General features: G+C 45.6%; 1 protein-coding gene across 1 annotated transcript in view; it reads left to right on the forward strand.

Annotated features, from left to right (window-relative positions):
• The window catches only part of USH2A (usherin), a 1,244,521-nt gene that overhangs the window by 414,967 nt on the left and 813,244 nt on the right, over window positions 1-16,310 (forward strand). The window contains exons 23-25 of the mRNA XM_060246775.1: window positions 12,510-12,636; window positions 14,619-14,720; window positions 15,408-15,596. Of these exons, the coding sequence (XP_060102758.1) occupies window positions 12,510-12,636; window positions 14,619-14,720; window positions 15,408-15,596 (418 nt within the window). The remainder of the gene's footprint in view (window positions 1-12,509; window positions 12,637-14,618; window positions 14,721-15,407; window positions 15,597-16,310) is intronic.

Genomic DNA, 16,310 nt, shown 5'->3' on the forward strand with positions numbered 1-16,310 from the left:
TAAGAAATGCACATTCAGAATTAAAGCATGAATTACACTGTGATCAATACATAGCAGTCTTTGAAGTAATTTTTTTTAATTGCAGATTTATACCCCTTCAGAGAGGTCTGAGAGAGAGCAGAGCAACTCTGAGATAAACTGAGACAGCTGGGGAAGTTGCTGAGAATTTCTGAGTTTGGTGACTGCTGAAAATTCTGAGTTGTGGTTGCTGGGGAACTGTTGTTTGTTTGGTTGAGTGGGCTGAAGGTGAAGGTGATTGAAGGTGATTGGTGCTGATTGATTAGGAGTGGCTGTGTTCCCCACCCTCTTTGCATTGTTAAGCTGCGCCTTGCCAGAGAGCTAAAGGGCTCTTGGCCTGTGGCTCTTAGCCTGGGGGCTCTGTAAGGACCAAGAACCCAGATCCCTAATTTCCTTGTGCCCAATAAGGTAAGTTGATCCTCCAGAAGGGGAGCCACATAAACAAACAGGATTTAAAGGGGACTGTATATTTTTGAAAAAAGCTATCATGAAGGCAGAATGACAGCAGGGGGGTAGGGGCTTTCCAGTGTTTTGCACTGAGTGTCATGTGTATGACTATCTGCCCACAGGACAGAAGTCTTGGGTGTGTGCCCATAGGACAGAAGTCTTGGGTGTGTGCTCAAAGCAAGGAGCTCCTAGTCCTCAGGGAACGAGTTCGTACCCTTGAGGCTGAGGTGACTGACCTTGAGAAGCAGAGACAGTCAGTTAGGCGCGTGGGGAAGACTCTCGGGGACATATTAGATGAGCCCCACTCTGAACGTGGCAGTCCCATTGCTGCCAGGGAGCATGAGGATCGAGAGGGAACAGGGTACCGGGCTGAGGATAAGGGGAATGCGCCCTAAGAAGGGACCTCTTCTTCAGTTGGTGAGCGGGTATCCTTTCACGCCAAGGAACTATCCCTGGGCAGAGAGGGGGTGGGGACTTGGTAGTTGGTGATTAGATCCTTAAGCAAGTAGACAGCTGGGTGGCAAAACTGCGGACTGAACATATGGTGACTTGCCTGCCTGGTACGAAGGTAGCGGACATTACACATGTTGTAGATAGGCTGACAGTGCTGGGGAGGAACCAGTGGTCATGGTGCATGTTGGCACCAGCGATGTGGGGAAATGCAGTCGTGAGGTCCTGGAGGAAAAACTTAGGCTGCTAGGTGGGAGACTTAAGGCCAGCACCTCCATGGTAGCCTTCTCAGAAGTGCTACCTGTTCCACGTGCATGGCGGGAGAGACAGGCACAAATTAGAAGTCTCAATGTGTGGATGAGACAATGGTGTAAGAAGGAAGGGTTTAAATTTGTTAGGCACTGGGATGCTTTCTGGAACAAGCGGGAGCTGTACAAAAGAGACAGTCTCCACTTGTCCCCAGATGGAACCAGGCTGCTGGCGCTTAAAATTAAAAAGATGGCAGAGCAGTTTTTAAACTAAATCTTGGGGGAAAGCCAATAGGAGATGAAATGTCTCTGGTTCGGGAGGACTCATCTCAAAGAGATGAAGGGTTAGCTGTTACTTTTCTACCGGGTAATGGATCAGAGTTGTCCACTGAGATGGTGACAAACAGTATGGGCTGTCTGCCCACGCTTGGGGCTCTTTAGCTTGGAGAAACGTCGACTGCAGGGTGACATGATAGAGATTTACAAGATTATGCATGGGATGGAGAAAGCAGAGAAAGAAGTACTTTTCTCCCTTTCTCGCAATACAAGAATTTGTGGGCATTCAATGAAATTGCTGAGCAGTCAGGTTAAAACGGATAAAAGGAAGTCCTTCACCCAAAGGATGATTGTTGGACTGGATTGGCCATTGGCCTGATCCAACATGGCTTCTCTTATGTTCTTATGTTCCAATAGGCACTAGCTCAATACCATATAATTACACCAATTCCTTATATAAGAAGTTACAGGTGTTACTAATCAACTTCTTAAATTATCTTATATCAATTCCACATTCAAATATATTACATATATGTTACAAAGAAATTTTACAGAACACAGTTGCACTCCATTCTTATATAAAACAAGACAGGTCATTATGAGTATTAAGACCATTGGGCTGTACTGTTTGTAAGTGATATATCCATCTTGCTTCCATTTGAAGTAATTTTTTTTGTAAATTTCCATATTTAAATTTAGATTTGTCCAACTTCTGTATGACAAAAAACCTTATTTGATTTACATCATGGCTAGTTTCACGAAAATGGCTCACAAGCCCTTCCACCGGCTGCTGGATAAAAAAGCACCCTGGATCTAGGGCACAAGGAAGCAGCCGCTTTCAAAGCTGTTAAGGACTGGCCCACTTTGATGAATGGTTGCCTGTTATTTTGACTTGTGACGCCTCCCCCTACGGGGTTGGCACTGTGCTGGGTCATGTGGTACCGGACAGTCGCGAGGTCCCGGTAGCCTATTACTCCCAGATTCTCCAACCCCCAAATTAACAAGGAAGGCCTAGCAATTTTAGCAGAGGTCAAGAAATTCCATGATTTCCTGTACAAGTGGCCTGTTACCATCCTGACCAGCCACAAGCCACTGCTGGGCCTTTTTGCCCTGGATCATTAAACCCTGCAGATGCCTTTGCCCCAAGTTGTTCTCTAGTCCATTTTCCTGGCCTGGTATCAATACTTGCTGCTGTACTGGCCTGGAAAGGTGATGGGTCACACAGATGCCTTGAGTCATTTACCGCTACCATCCACTGACCTGAATCCCGCCCCAGCGCACCAGATCCTGCTAATAGAGGACCTCTCTGACCAGCCTGTTCATGAATGGACTTTGTCCATTTTTTCATGAAAGATCCCATCCTCTTCCGTATTCTGGACTGGGTATGGAGGGGATGGCCCACCAGTTGGGGGGGCCCGGATTTTACAGTTTTTGCCTTCCGCTGGGTGGCCCTCTCGGTCCACAAGGGATGTTTGCTTTGGGGAAGCAGAGAAGTCATGCCTCTGCCCCTGCGCCAATGAGTCCTGACCACCTTGCAAGAGACCCAGCCAGGAATCGTGTGGATGAAAGCACTGGCCCTCAGTTATGTTTGATGGCCCAGGATAGATGAGGGGATCAAGGCCTGGGTCAAGTGATGCCAATCTTGCCAGCAAATCAGACCAAAACCAGTACCCCCCCCCCCAGGTACAGCACTGGGAGTCTACATGCAACCCATGGTCAAGGCTTCATTTAGACTTTACTGGCCCCTTCAAGGTCAGCTTTTCTTTATTATAGTGGACCCCTTCTCAAAATGGCTAGAGATGACTACTGTGGCATTGACCTCCTTATGGGTAGCCATACGGGCACTCTGCAGAGCTTTCACAATGCACGCCCCCCCCCCCAAGACACAGTCATGATGGACAATGGGATTGCATTCACTTCTGCGGAGTTCCAGGACTTCATTTCCCAGAACCTGATCAGGCACATCAGGTCGGCACCCTTTCATCCGGCAATCAACAGGCAGGCAGAGCTGATGGTCAGGATCACAAAAGAGTTGCACCACCACATCATCCATGGGGGCTGGGAAGCCCACCTGGCAGAATTCCTCCTGGCCCAGAGAGCCATTCCCTGCATGGACACAGGCCACAGCCTGGCGGAGCTCCTAATGGACCGACAGCTTCAATCCTCCTCGACCAACTACACCTAGACAGAGTTCTGGACTTCCAGCCTTCCTTGAAAGTCTGCTGGGCTCCCCGAGGTTTCACCCCACTTGACCCAGTCTATGTGCAGAACTTTGCTGGTGGCCCTACTTGGCTCCCAGCCCAGATTACAACTGTGATGGGTCCGGTGTCCTATGAGGCCATAACTGACAGCGGCCTCACCTTCTGCTGTCACATCGATCAGCTGCGGCCTCGCCTGCCCTAGGAGGACACGGAGGCTGGGGACCTATCCGCAGTGCAGCCTTTTCCTCCAGCCAACCCTGACATAACCGAGATGCTGGCTCCCATTCCCCCAGACCAACCCACAGCCTCAGAACCTTCCCCTGATGCCTACCGAGCAGCAACCACCCCCATGTCTCCACTAGCCATTCCAGACACAGCACAATGATTTCTGGAGGTCATTCTAGATGAGCCAACTCCTGCATCCTGGCAGGCTCACACACCTCCAGGACTATGTGGACTGGTGGTGGGGAGGAGGCATGTTGTGCATGTGTGACTCTGTGTTTGATGAGAATTGTTGGTTCCTGCCTGGCTCATTGGAGCCCTTAGGTCTGAACTTGGGGACATGGGAATTATGGGAAGCAGGATCCAAATCTCTGCTTCCCTGGACCAATCACCAGCCCCCTGCTGGTTCAAATGACCCAATGACAATCTAGCATGGGAACTTTGGAGTGCATATAGTTGGCTCCATTGGCCCAGTACGGTAGTCCTAGTTTAACCATTGTCGTGCTGTAATCATAATAAAAAGCTTTGATTCACCGCAACCAAGCCTCTTCATTTATCAAACTCACTATTTAACATTTTCCCAAAAATCCCAGATCCAAATACCGTACTGGTATTGGGATCCAGGGTTTTTCAGAAATCAAGGGAAAAAAATTCAGGTCCAATAGACTCAAACTGAAAAATACTGACTAAAAATATATTGTTCACCCCTACTCACAACATTAAAACAATATGGTAAAAATAACATAAAACCAAATAACAAATATTAAATATTAACATTAAAATATTAAACTATTAAAATATGTGACTATCACCATAACACTAATAAAAATAGCCCAGACATCTGATTACCCTCCAAAGGCCAACCTAAGCAATTTGGTCTTGCATCCTCTGAAAAGTTGAAGTTGGAAAAAATATTTCTGGACTGCACATCCCACTTCAGATGGGATAAACAGAGCTCACCTGTTGCACTAGCTCTTCTAGTTTAAAAAATAATGAAAAATCCCTGAGCACAGAAAACTAGGACCCATTTCGCACTAGAGCTTGTTCTGAGTGGAGAGCCCTTTTGATCCCGGCGCTTCTCTCTGTTTTCACACAAGCTGCCCTGGAGCTGCAAGTTGGTGCACCATTCTCCACAGCAAGCAGAAAACACTTGGAAGATGATCCTGCTTGCTGCGGAAGAGCACCACGCCAACTTGCAGCTCCGGGGCAACTTGTGCAAAAATGGAGAGAAGTCCTGGGAGCAAAAGGGCCCTCCACCCAGAACAAGCCTTATGCGAAATCGGTCTAGGTGTCAGGGGGAAAGGGTGCTAGCCAGTTTTCTCTCTGACACTTTCTATGTGCAGGACATTTCTTTGTGTAGAGAAGCAGTCAAACAAATGCTTTCCTTGGATAGTCCTGAAGTGCTGCAATCCAAACAGAATAGATTCAGGTGGGTAGCTGATCTGAAGCAGCAGAACAAAGTGTGAGTCCAGTGGCACCTTTAAGATCAAGAAAATTTTATTCAAAGTATAAGCTTCTGTGTGTTAAAAGTGCCACCGGACTCAAACTTTATTCTAGCCCAAACAGAAGTTTGCCTTCTCATCAAATGCAGTTTGCCAAAACTAGGCCTTAGAAGGAAGAACACCTGAGCAATTTTCTGTTATTTTCTTCTGCCTCCATTTGCCTTCTTAAAAATCTAATATATATATAGGGTTTCTTTGCCTGATCCTTCAGGTCACTAACACCATGTTTTTCGTATAGTATACAATTTACAGGCATTTGCTTTAATAAAAATTGAATCAAATTATGATTAGAAAGAAATCAGGTATTATACTAGGGATAGGCATGAACTGCATGAAGATCCAAAACTTGTGCCAAATTCTGGCCAGATCAGGGGTTGGGAGGTGATGTTTTGGCATGCATGTGCTTTCCAAAGAAATCTCTGAGCTTTTGGGCATGGCTTGGGACCAGTGTTCCCTCTAAGCTGAGTTAGTGTGAGCTAGCTCACAGTTTTTTTAGCCTCCAACTCACATGTTTTTGTCTTAGCTCAGGAAAAATGGCCCCAGAGCACAATAATTTATGCAGTAGCTCACAGCTTTAATGCCAGTAGCTCATGCAGTAGAATTTTTGCTCACAGCTTAGAGAAAGTATTGCTTGGGATGACTCAGAAAACAAAACCCACCCAGAAACTCTGGCATGAAAATATTAGACAACAGTTGGTGTGGTGTTTTCCTGCCTTGGAAAAACAAATAAGGGGGACCCTCTGCTGCTGCCCTCCATTAACAGGCACTGCTGCCTGCTGATAACAGAGTTTCTATTCATTGCAATAGGACTTAGCTCTGTATACGTTCCCTTCATTGGTGTTGTGGTTTTGTACAGAGAGGGGGTACTTGTGACAGGATAAAGTGCTTTGATGCTGGGTGTGGCAAGGGGATTCTTTAGCTAGCTTACTCAGTCAGGAGCTAGGGGGCTTGGTTTTTCCCTGGGTTCCTTTGCATTGCAATTTGGTTTTACTAGGTTTGTCTGTTGCAAAGGATTGAAAAATTGGGATTGAATTCCTCTTTCACATAGCATGTTTATTCAGCGTGATTTCCCTGCTGTCTACTCTCTTGGTAGTTTCTCTTCCTTTTCCTTTTCATTTTATTTCACCCCCCACCCACCCCCACCCCACCCCCCACCCCCCGCTTTTGGGTTGCATTAAGACAAAGGATTGGGTGGGTTTTGAGCTCCTTTTGGCCTTGTTTGAACTTGTTCCAGATTTACTTGGGTGACTTCCCTTTACGCCTAGCTCTCAATTTGAAACCATCTTACTGACCTGATTATCCTTGGGAGAGTGATCTGTATTTGTCAGCCTGCCTTCCTGTACCTACCCTGCCATAGGGGAATTGTTCTAGAGTAATTGGGGTGAATACTTTAGTGCCCGGCTCTCCACTACAAATGCCTCCACTGACCTGCTTCTCCTTGTGGGCTATCTGCTTTTGTCAGCCTTTCCTCCTTCACACACCCTGCCTTGGGGAAATTGTTCCAGACCAGTGTAATGGGGGTGACTATTTTCCTGTCTGTTGGACTTCCAGAAACAGCAGGTTGCCGTACAAGGGGTCAGGTTCTTCTGAGTAAAATATGGATTGTTTGAGAGAACCCTGCCATTATTAATCATCAATGGGGCCCTTTGTAGCTTATTAGGATGGTCTTGGTTCGATCCCTTAGGGATCCAGGTAACCAGCATCCACCAGGACCCTACATGCATGGATTTTCAGCACATTTGCGGGGAATTCCCAGCGGTGTTCGATGGAGCCCTGGGGACTTACACCAGCCCTCTGATGTCCCTGCAGCTGAACCCCAATGTGCAGCCCATAAGGCTGAAGGCCCAGCACATCCCCTTCACCCTTAAGCCTAAGATCAAGGAGGAACTCGACCACCTCATGGAGCAAGGTGTCTTAGAGCCAGTCACCATTGCATGATGGGAGACCCCCATCGTCACCCCAGTGAAGACCAATGGGAGTGTCCGCATCTGCATGAACTACAAATGCACTATCAATAGGGTGCTATAGGACCATGCATACCCAGTCCTTTCAGTCAGCCATGTTTTGGCTTCACTGGCGGGGGTGAAGATTTTTGGCAAATTGGACCTGGCCCAAACTTACCAGCAGCTCCCAGTGGATGCCACCACAGCCAAGGCCCAAACTATAGTGACTCACCGGGGTACTTTCTGAGTCAAGCGCCCCCAGTTCAGGGTCAGTGTGACCCCTGGGATCTTTCAGAATTTAATGGACTGCCTTTTAAAAGGCATCCCCAGGATCCAGCAGTTCTTTGACGATGTGCTGATCGCCACCACTACTGAGGAAGAATTCGCCTTCCACCTCCACGCAGTGCTCCAGCGTTTCAATTTGGCTGGCCTAAAAGTCAAGCTGGAAAAGTGCCTCCCTGGGGTCCCAAAAATTGACTTTCTGGACTACTCAGTGGACGCTACTGGGATATATTCAGAGTAGGACAAGATCAAGGCCATTTCTCAGCCTCTTTTTACCATGCCTTCCTTCCCCACAAGGCGGCAATGGCCAAGCCTCTCCATAGGCATCTAGATAAGAGGGCTCTGTGGGTTTGGGGCCATTGGCAAGCTGTCGCCTTCCAGGTGGTCAAGGACCTCTTTACCTCAAATAGCTTGCTGGTGCGTTTTGACGAGTGGCTGCCCGTTGTTTTGGCCTGTTATGCCTCTCCCTACAGGGTGGGTGACATCTTAGCCCACCTGCTGCCGGATGACTGTGAGGTCCTGGAAGCTTACTATGTAAGGACCTTGCAGAAACTAGATCACAATGATGTGCAAATTGACAAAGAGGGTCTGGCCATAGTGGCGGGGGTTAAAAAGTTTCATGATTACTTCTGTGGCAAGCCCTTCACTATACTGATGGACCATAAACCCTTGCTCGGCCTATTTTATCCCAACCACCAGACGCCCCAGATGCTCTTGCCCGGGGTCTTGCAGTAGTCCATTTTCCTGGCCGGGTACCAATATGGCCTCCAGTTCCGGCCAGGGAAGCCAATGTGCCACACGGATGCCCTCAGCTGCTTGCCGCTGCCATTGGAGGACCTGGATCCTGTCCCAGCTCACCAGATCCTCCTCTTTGAGTCCCTCCTAGAGCAGCCGGTGCACCCCAAAGACATTGCACGCTGGTTGTCCAAGGACTGGATCCTCTCCTGTGTGTTGGACTGGGTGTGCAGGGGATGGCCCACCAGTCAGGTGGCCCGGATTTTACAGCTTACGCATCCCACCGAGATGAACTTTCTGTACATAAGGGGTGTCTTCTGTGGAGGAGTAGGGTGGTGGTGACCCTGGCCTTGCGTCAGCGAGTCCTAATCATGCTGAATGAGACTCATCGGGGATCATGCAGATGTAGGTGCTCACCTGCAGCTACGTATGGTGGTCCGGGATTGATGATACTATCGAGTCTTGTGCTGCCCGTTGCCAGTTCTGCCAGGAGATCTGACCGGCACCACTTTGTGCCCCAGCTCAACACTGGGAGTTCACCCACAACCCATGGTCCTGCCTGCATCTGGACTTTGCGGTGCCCTTCCAGGGACAGATTTTTATCCCTAATCCTGGACTCACACTCCAAATGGCTGGAAGAGGTTCTTGTAACGTCTATTTCCTCCTGAGCTGCCATCGGAGCACTCCACAAGGTTTTCGACATGCATGGCCTGCCAGACACCCTAGTTTTGGACAATGGGACAGCATTCACATCTGGTGAGTTCCAAGACTTTTGCAGCTGGAACTTGATAAGACACATCAGGTTGGCCCCTTTCCACCCGGCCATGAATGGCCAAGCAGAGAGGATGGTGCGGACGACTAAGAAGTCATTCTGCTGCATCATCCAAGGGGACTGAGAGACCCACCTTGCCAAGTTTCTCTTGGCCCAGCATGCTATCCCCTGCACCGCCACCAGCTGCAGCCTGGCAGAACTCTTAATGGCTGGTGGTTGTCCACTCTTTTAGACCAGTTGCACCCGGACTGAACCCTAGACCCACAGGAAATGTCAGAGGTGCTCCGGAAGCCCTGTGGGTTGGATACAGGGACTTGGTCTCTGCAAGGAACTTTGAGGGAGGCCCGACCTGTATCCTGGCCAGGGTTTCCCGGGTTTTGGGGTCGGTCATGTATGAGGTGACCATGAAAGGTGGGTCCACCCTTAGGTGGCACATCAACCTGCTATGGTCTCACAAGGCCCCGGGGGACAAGGTCAAGGACTACAATTCTGACAACCAACCAGCTGTTCTGACTTCCCCACCAACTGAGCAGGCCGAATTAGAATCCCCAGCTCCTGCACTTCAGGACAAGCTGGGGGTCACTGTGGACTCCAAACCACCAGCTGTAATGCCAGCATTGGTGGCCTCCCTGTTCGCCGTGTCATAAGTGGCAACCACTCCTCTGCCCACTCTGGTGCTCAGGTAGTCCACACAGGAGCACCACAAGTGTGCCTGCCAAAGGGACTATATCTGCTAAGGTTTGTGAACTAGGGGGGGAGAGATGTTGTGTATGTGGACTGATATTGTGTATAATTAAGGTGTTCCTGCCTGGCTCATTGGAGCCTGCATGACTGAACTTGGGGACTGAGGAACAATGGGCAGTAGGATCCAAATCCCTGCTGCCCTGCTCCAGTGTCACAGGCTCCCTGCTGGTTTGAATGATTTAATGGAGTCCTAGCGCAGGAACCTTGAAGTGTTTATAGTTGGCCCCATTGGCCAGTTCTCCAGTTTTAGAGTTCAGCCATTACCATGCTGTACTTAATAAAAGAGCTATTATCACAGCAACCATGTCTCTTCATTGCATGGAACCCACTATTATATTATACCCATTCTGACTTGGAGGATTTGTTCCAGACCAGTGTAACTGGGCTGGCTGACTACTAACTTTACGGTCCACTCCAGCTCTCCATTAGGAACCCCTCTCCCAATCTGCTTCTCCTTGCAGGTGATCTGTCTTTGTCAGGGCTGCCTCCTTTCCTTCTCTACCCATCCCACCTTGGGGGACTTGTTCCAGTCTCAGGGAGTGACTTGGGGTGATTTTAGTGCCCAGCTCTCCATGCCTAGTTTGAAACCTCCCCTGAACTGACTTGATTCTCCTTTGGGGAGTCATCCATCTGTGCCTGTCTGCCTGCTTCCCTTCTTGCTTCCCTGTCTGCCTATTTGTTTCCCTCTCTGGCAACTTGCCAAGACTCACTTGTTCAACTGCACTGGGCTGTGGTAGAGTTGGGTTCTTGCTTGATCAGGTCTTCAGCACCATGAGAGGAGGTGGAAAGGGTCACACTCACACTTACGGCTGTGAGAGGATTCAGTCACTTTCCCCTGTGCCAAGTGGTCATGGGCATGGCCACACCCCAGGAAGGGAGAGGTACACTGCCACCTGGCTACAAGATAGTTCTCCTTCATGCACAGGGGATGGATGCAAACCATATGGCGGTAAACACTGCCATGACAATACAGAGTAGCCTGAAGGAATGGTTGTGTGGCAGACACATCACCTGTGACTACCTGGTCATGGATGCCAGTGCCAACATACAGACAGTGGCAAGGTGTGCATGCATGAAGAACATTATTTGCCTGGCACACAGGCTGCACCTGTTGGTGAGGGGTGCCTTGGGGCTGGGGAGCACTGCTAAGGGGGGATGGGATGCTGCCACCTGTGAGATTAAGGCCCTGCTGGAGAAGGGCCAGCACTTGGCCCACTACTTCTTACATAGCATCAAGGCTTCAGGTCTACTGCAAGACAGGCAGGGGGAGGGGGAGGATCACAAACACCAGCTAGTCCAGGACATGGCCACCCAGTGGAACTCCACCTACCCCATGATTGTGCATTTCTGGAGTAGAGGAGTGTGGTGCAGGATGTCATCTTTTCCTCTTCCATCCGGCACGGAGAAGAGGAGCTCAGCATCAGCTCAAACAACTGGCTGACCCTCTCCCAAATGGAGTTTGTCCTAAAGCCATTCTAGGACACTACCAACATGCTCCATGCCCAAATGGCCAGCCTGATACAAGTCATCCCACTCATTTTAGGGCTGAAACAGGTGCTGGGCTCCATGGTGCAGATGCACCCTGAGAGGATGCCAGTACTCCAGAATCCCCTGTGGATCTTGCACTGATATCCAAAAGCAAAAACAGGCAAGTGGAATAAAAAGGCATGTTGCATAAATTCCTGCCAAAGAGTAGAAGTTCCATAGCAAAAAATTGGCTCAGTGACGTTAAGAATTTAAATACAGCATAGTTAGCTGATGTTGACTCAGGTTAGGATACAAATAATTGTTAAATTGATTCTGTGAGTTCAAGAGGGCTTTCAACACTTCTCTTCCCCCAAAACCCAGCAGCTCATCGTTTCCATGTATCAACTGCCATTACTCAGGGCTTGGGGGGGAAAGGCAGTAGTAAGGCATTATATCATCATGCCTAGATTTATCTCTCAAAGCCACCATCTTCCAGTGACCTGGTGCCATGGCTGTGGCCTTTAGAATGAAAAAAAAAGTGTCAATCAGGCATCCTTCCATCATGCCTAGCTCTAGATAATTAGTCTCACCTTCCTAGATAATTTTTGGCGCATTAAAAAAACATTGTACCCTTTTCCCAAGGAGTTTGGAGCAGTTTATACTCAATTTTATTTTTACAAATTAAAAATACATAAGTAATAGTCTTTGGGTCCACATCTGATTTTTAAAAATGGGCTGAAGCCTCAGCATCATAATAGTCTGGGTGAAAATTACCTTTGGCTGCCACAAAAACATGAGATTCCAAGTATAGCAATGAACCCAAAAGCAGCCAGATGCTGAAGACCAGGGTGAGCAAGAGGGGGCAGTGATGTTAACAGGTTCAGAGAAGTCACTGATCACCTGACAATTATTTCACTTTTGTATAGATTTTGTATACATTCTGTTTCAGTCTACTCTGTGGGCACTTCTTTTTGCATTGCACTATGTTTATTGTATGAAGTGTATAATTGTCTGTAATGAGAGTTTAACGTTGGATTGTATGTAAACCTGGAAAAGTAATTATTAACAGTATTGCCGTTTCAGCATAAACATGCATTTTTATATGTGTTACTTCTTGAAATTACATTTAACACACATTTCAAGGCTGATACAATGGAATGTTTTAAATGAAAATGTTTTAACTTTTAAACATCTTTTAAAAGGGATCTGCTGTAGCATTAACTCCAGATAATGATGGTGGAAGACACTATAATGATAATAGTTGGCACCATATAACTGCTGTAAGAAATCAAGCTTTAGGAGAAATCACAGTGGATGGGCAGTTCACAGGTAACTCTATTTCCTATCAGTATTTAGGATTATTTATCAGTATTTAAGATTATGTGTTTTCTCAGGAATAATTGCCACAATCTTTTTAACCTTTATTCCCTCCCCTTTTAAAACCCTATCATGTTATACTATTCCTGACATCCAAAATGATATTCAGAAACATTGGTGTCATATGCCCATCACTCAAAGCTATAAAGTTCATTTCTTTTCCTGCTCTGCATAAATAGTGCAAGAAGATGGCATGGAAATTATAGGGGCTGCTGCACCAAGAGAGATTTTAATAAGTACACAGAAATATAGTTCTTTGGGGGACATTACTGCTAATCTGCTCACTCCATTTTTAAAAAGAAATATCTTGTGTACCCTGCAACAAGAAAGAGCAGTGATATGCCCTGTTTCATCAACATGTTTTCATTTGGTACTCAAGATTTTTGCAAAGTTCACCATGTGATTCCAAGTGCATTTTTAAAAAGCAGGTATAAGAACATAAGAGAAGCCATGTTAGATCAGGCCAATGGCCCATCCAGTCCAACACTCTGTGTCACACAGTGGCAAAAAATTATATATATATATATATATATATATATATATATATATATATATATATATACACACACACACACACACTGTGGCTAATAGCCACTGATGGACCTCTGCTCCATATTTTTATCCAAACCCCTCTTGAAGGTGGCCATGCCCGTGGCCTCCACCACCTCCTGTGGCAGTGCTCACCTCAGCCCTTTCCTGCTTTGAAGGAAGTCGGCTGCCTACTTGGCCTACTCCCATGCGCCGGCCCTGGGCAAATACTGTCTTGGTTCTCTAGCAACCCCCATATCTACCACTGGAGAGGCCCTTATTTCTTAAACTGGTAGGTGCTTCTACTATTCAGGGAGTTTAAAACCCCTTTTCATTATTTTTAGATTTCAGTTTTTTCTGAAAGCCTGGGACATTTCTGAGGTTTGTCCAAAGGTTCTGTGTTATTCTTAGAACAAACATCAGCAGGATTTATTTATTTGCCCAAGCCTCCAAGGCAGCTAACATTATAAGTAGGGATGGACATGAACCAAACCACGAAGCAAAATTCATCACAATTTTTGCCCTGTTTGAGGTTCACAGCCTGACGTTTGTAACAGATCTACTGTCATAAACTTCTACAGACTTTTAAAACAGTTCATGGCAGTTTATGGATAGAGCAGAAATCAGGGGTTTAAAGAAACTCCATGTGCCTTTAAACCCCTACTTTCTGTTCCCTGTGAAAGCTGCAAAAACAACTGAGTGGCTATTTAAAGTTTAACAGGACTGCACAAGAAAGCCTGAAACAGCTGAGTGGCAGGGAGCATCTGCTTCCCACCACTCACCTGTTTCTGGCTTTCTTGTCTGGTCAGCTGCTCAGCTGTTTCTCAGGCTTTATACAAACTCCATTTCAATGGAGTGCAGTCCCTTTCAATGGGGCTTGCAGGACCACAAACTAGTTCAGTTCATGAATGAATCTCCTGCTTCGATTCATAGTTCACAAATGAATCTCATGGTTCCGTTCGTAGTTTGACCACAAACTGCATTTTTCAGATCTTTGCTCATCCCTAATTATGGCAGCTAACATAATTATACATCATAACAACATCATAATTTTTTTTAAAAATTAATTTTTTAAGCCAAATGATAAAGTATATATAAAAGCACACAAAAATACTGATTAAAAGATAATGCTGGAAAGAGGGATCATCAAGGTAATGCCAGTAGTATAGTTCTAGTTCCTAAAGTAGTTCTGATTACTTCCTTTGCCCACATGTCGCTCCTGCATGGAGCTTTGCTAGTACAGCATGCAAATACTATTTTTCTTAATACCAACTTTCCCATCATCATCCTGTTGTACTTTTTGTTATAAATTTCATCCTGTACTCTTTCTAGAGTAGTAAATCTATGGGTAAGATGTTCTAGTTCACAGCAGTGCAGAATGAAAAAGCTCACTCTCCTGTTTTTAGGTTCCTCTTCAGCTACTAGTGGTAGCACCATCATTGGAGAGAACACAGGAGTTTTTATTGGAGGACTTCCACAGGGTTTTACAATCCTAAGAAAAGACACAGGTGAGAAGGCGTGTAGCTTTTCACCTGACACACATGAAATGTGGTTTATGTCACGGACTTTCCTAGTCTGTTTTGTTTAATGTTGGTAGACCTTTGGTTATATTGCAGTGAAGCTGCACTTTACTCAGCTATTCCTTCCTTAGTTTGTGTATAATACCTACATTTTACTGAACCATTAATATGCATATTTTTTCAGTTATCATGTTCTTTATTTTAACCAAATGTGATGAAATTTTGAAAGTGCACAAATAGATGCACAAATTGAAATATTATATTCATACTTCAGTGCAATAGTGTTTCTTTAGCTTTTGTGATATAAAGTACTGTTTATATCACAGAAACTAAAGAAACATCATTGTGTTCGAGTTAGTAGATGGCATGTGCCAAGTCAAATGCTATGATGGCCACTCCCTAAATTTGCACTCCCCCTTCCTCAAGCCCTTTGCATTGCTCTGAGGCTTGGATTGAGAATTTGAGATTAAGGCTCAGAACTACTGCAAAGGATAAGTTATCACTTGTTTTTCAGTGCTGAACACCTAAATATGTGGTTCTGCTCTATCAATACCACAGATAATAGGGTCAGTCTATATAAAGTCATAAAATAAATCAGTTTCACATTTTAATTTCATTGAATTCATGACATGAGTTCTAATCAATTAACTTTTCAAAAAAAAAATTTTTTTACAGGCTTTACTCAAATAGTCACAAAAGGCTTTGCGGGTTGTCTCAGAGATGTGTTTTTGAAAAAGGTGCACCATCCATATGAAGTTTGGGAACCCTTAAAATGGCAAGAAGCCACAGAGCAAATAAATGTTTATCAAAGCTGGGAAGGGTGTCCCAGTGATGTTGCAAGTGGAGTACATTTTCTTGGGAAAGGTACCATGTTAAATTGTTTGAAGTTCCAACTGTGATTTTGTTTTTGTTTGTTTGAATGGCTGGGAGGAAAGTTATTTACTGTAGAACTTCTAGCTTCTTGGAGTCTGGGACCAAGTGCAGACTCTCTCCTCCTTTATCATTCAATTGCATTAGGAATCAAGTGAACAAATTGTACCTGGACAGCTGTACCACAAAAGAGATCTGTCTTTTTGAGTGTGCATGAGTCATGGCAATTTTTTTGCTTTGGATTGTTTGAAGTTATCTAAAATTGAATTAGGAGGTAGTGAAGTTGTTTACATAATCTTCATATGAGCTGCCCTGAGCTAATGACTTTTTAAAACACTTACAGAGATCTTTATTGGTTTATTTACTAGATTCAAGCTATAAACTCCAATTGTATAAACAGAGATCTATGCAATCTTGGGATAGGATTATTTGAATGGACTATTTTAAAAATTTTAGGTCAGCCATTGCAATCCTGTTAAACTAACCCACTTCCATTTATTCTTTTCATGCACCAAATACACCATAAAAATGAGACAAGACACCAGAAAAAAGGTGATACAGTGCCCTCTTGTTGGTTTATTGAGACAGAAACTCATTCTCAGAAGGAAGGGGGGATTGTAACAGAAATTATTAATATGAGCCTGAGTTTTTGTCTAAATACCATTGGCCTGAACTAATGCTAACTAAGTTTTTCAATATAGTTAAAGT

This window comes from Heteronotia binoei, chromosome 1 (assembly GCF_032191835.1).
Source record: "Heteronotia binoei isolate CCM8104 ecotype False Entrance Well chromosome 1, APGP_CSIRO_Hbin_v1, whole genome shotgun sequence".
Taxonomy (NCBI): domain Eukaryota; kingdom Metazoa; phylum Chordata; class Lepidosauria; order Squamata; family Gekkonidae; genus Heteronotia; species Heteronotia binoei.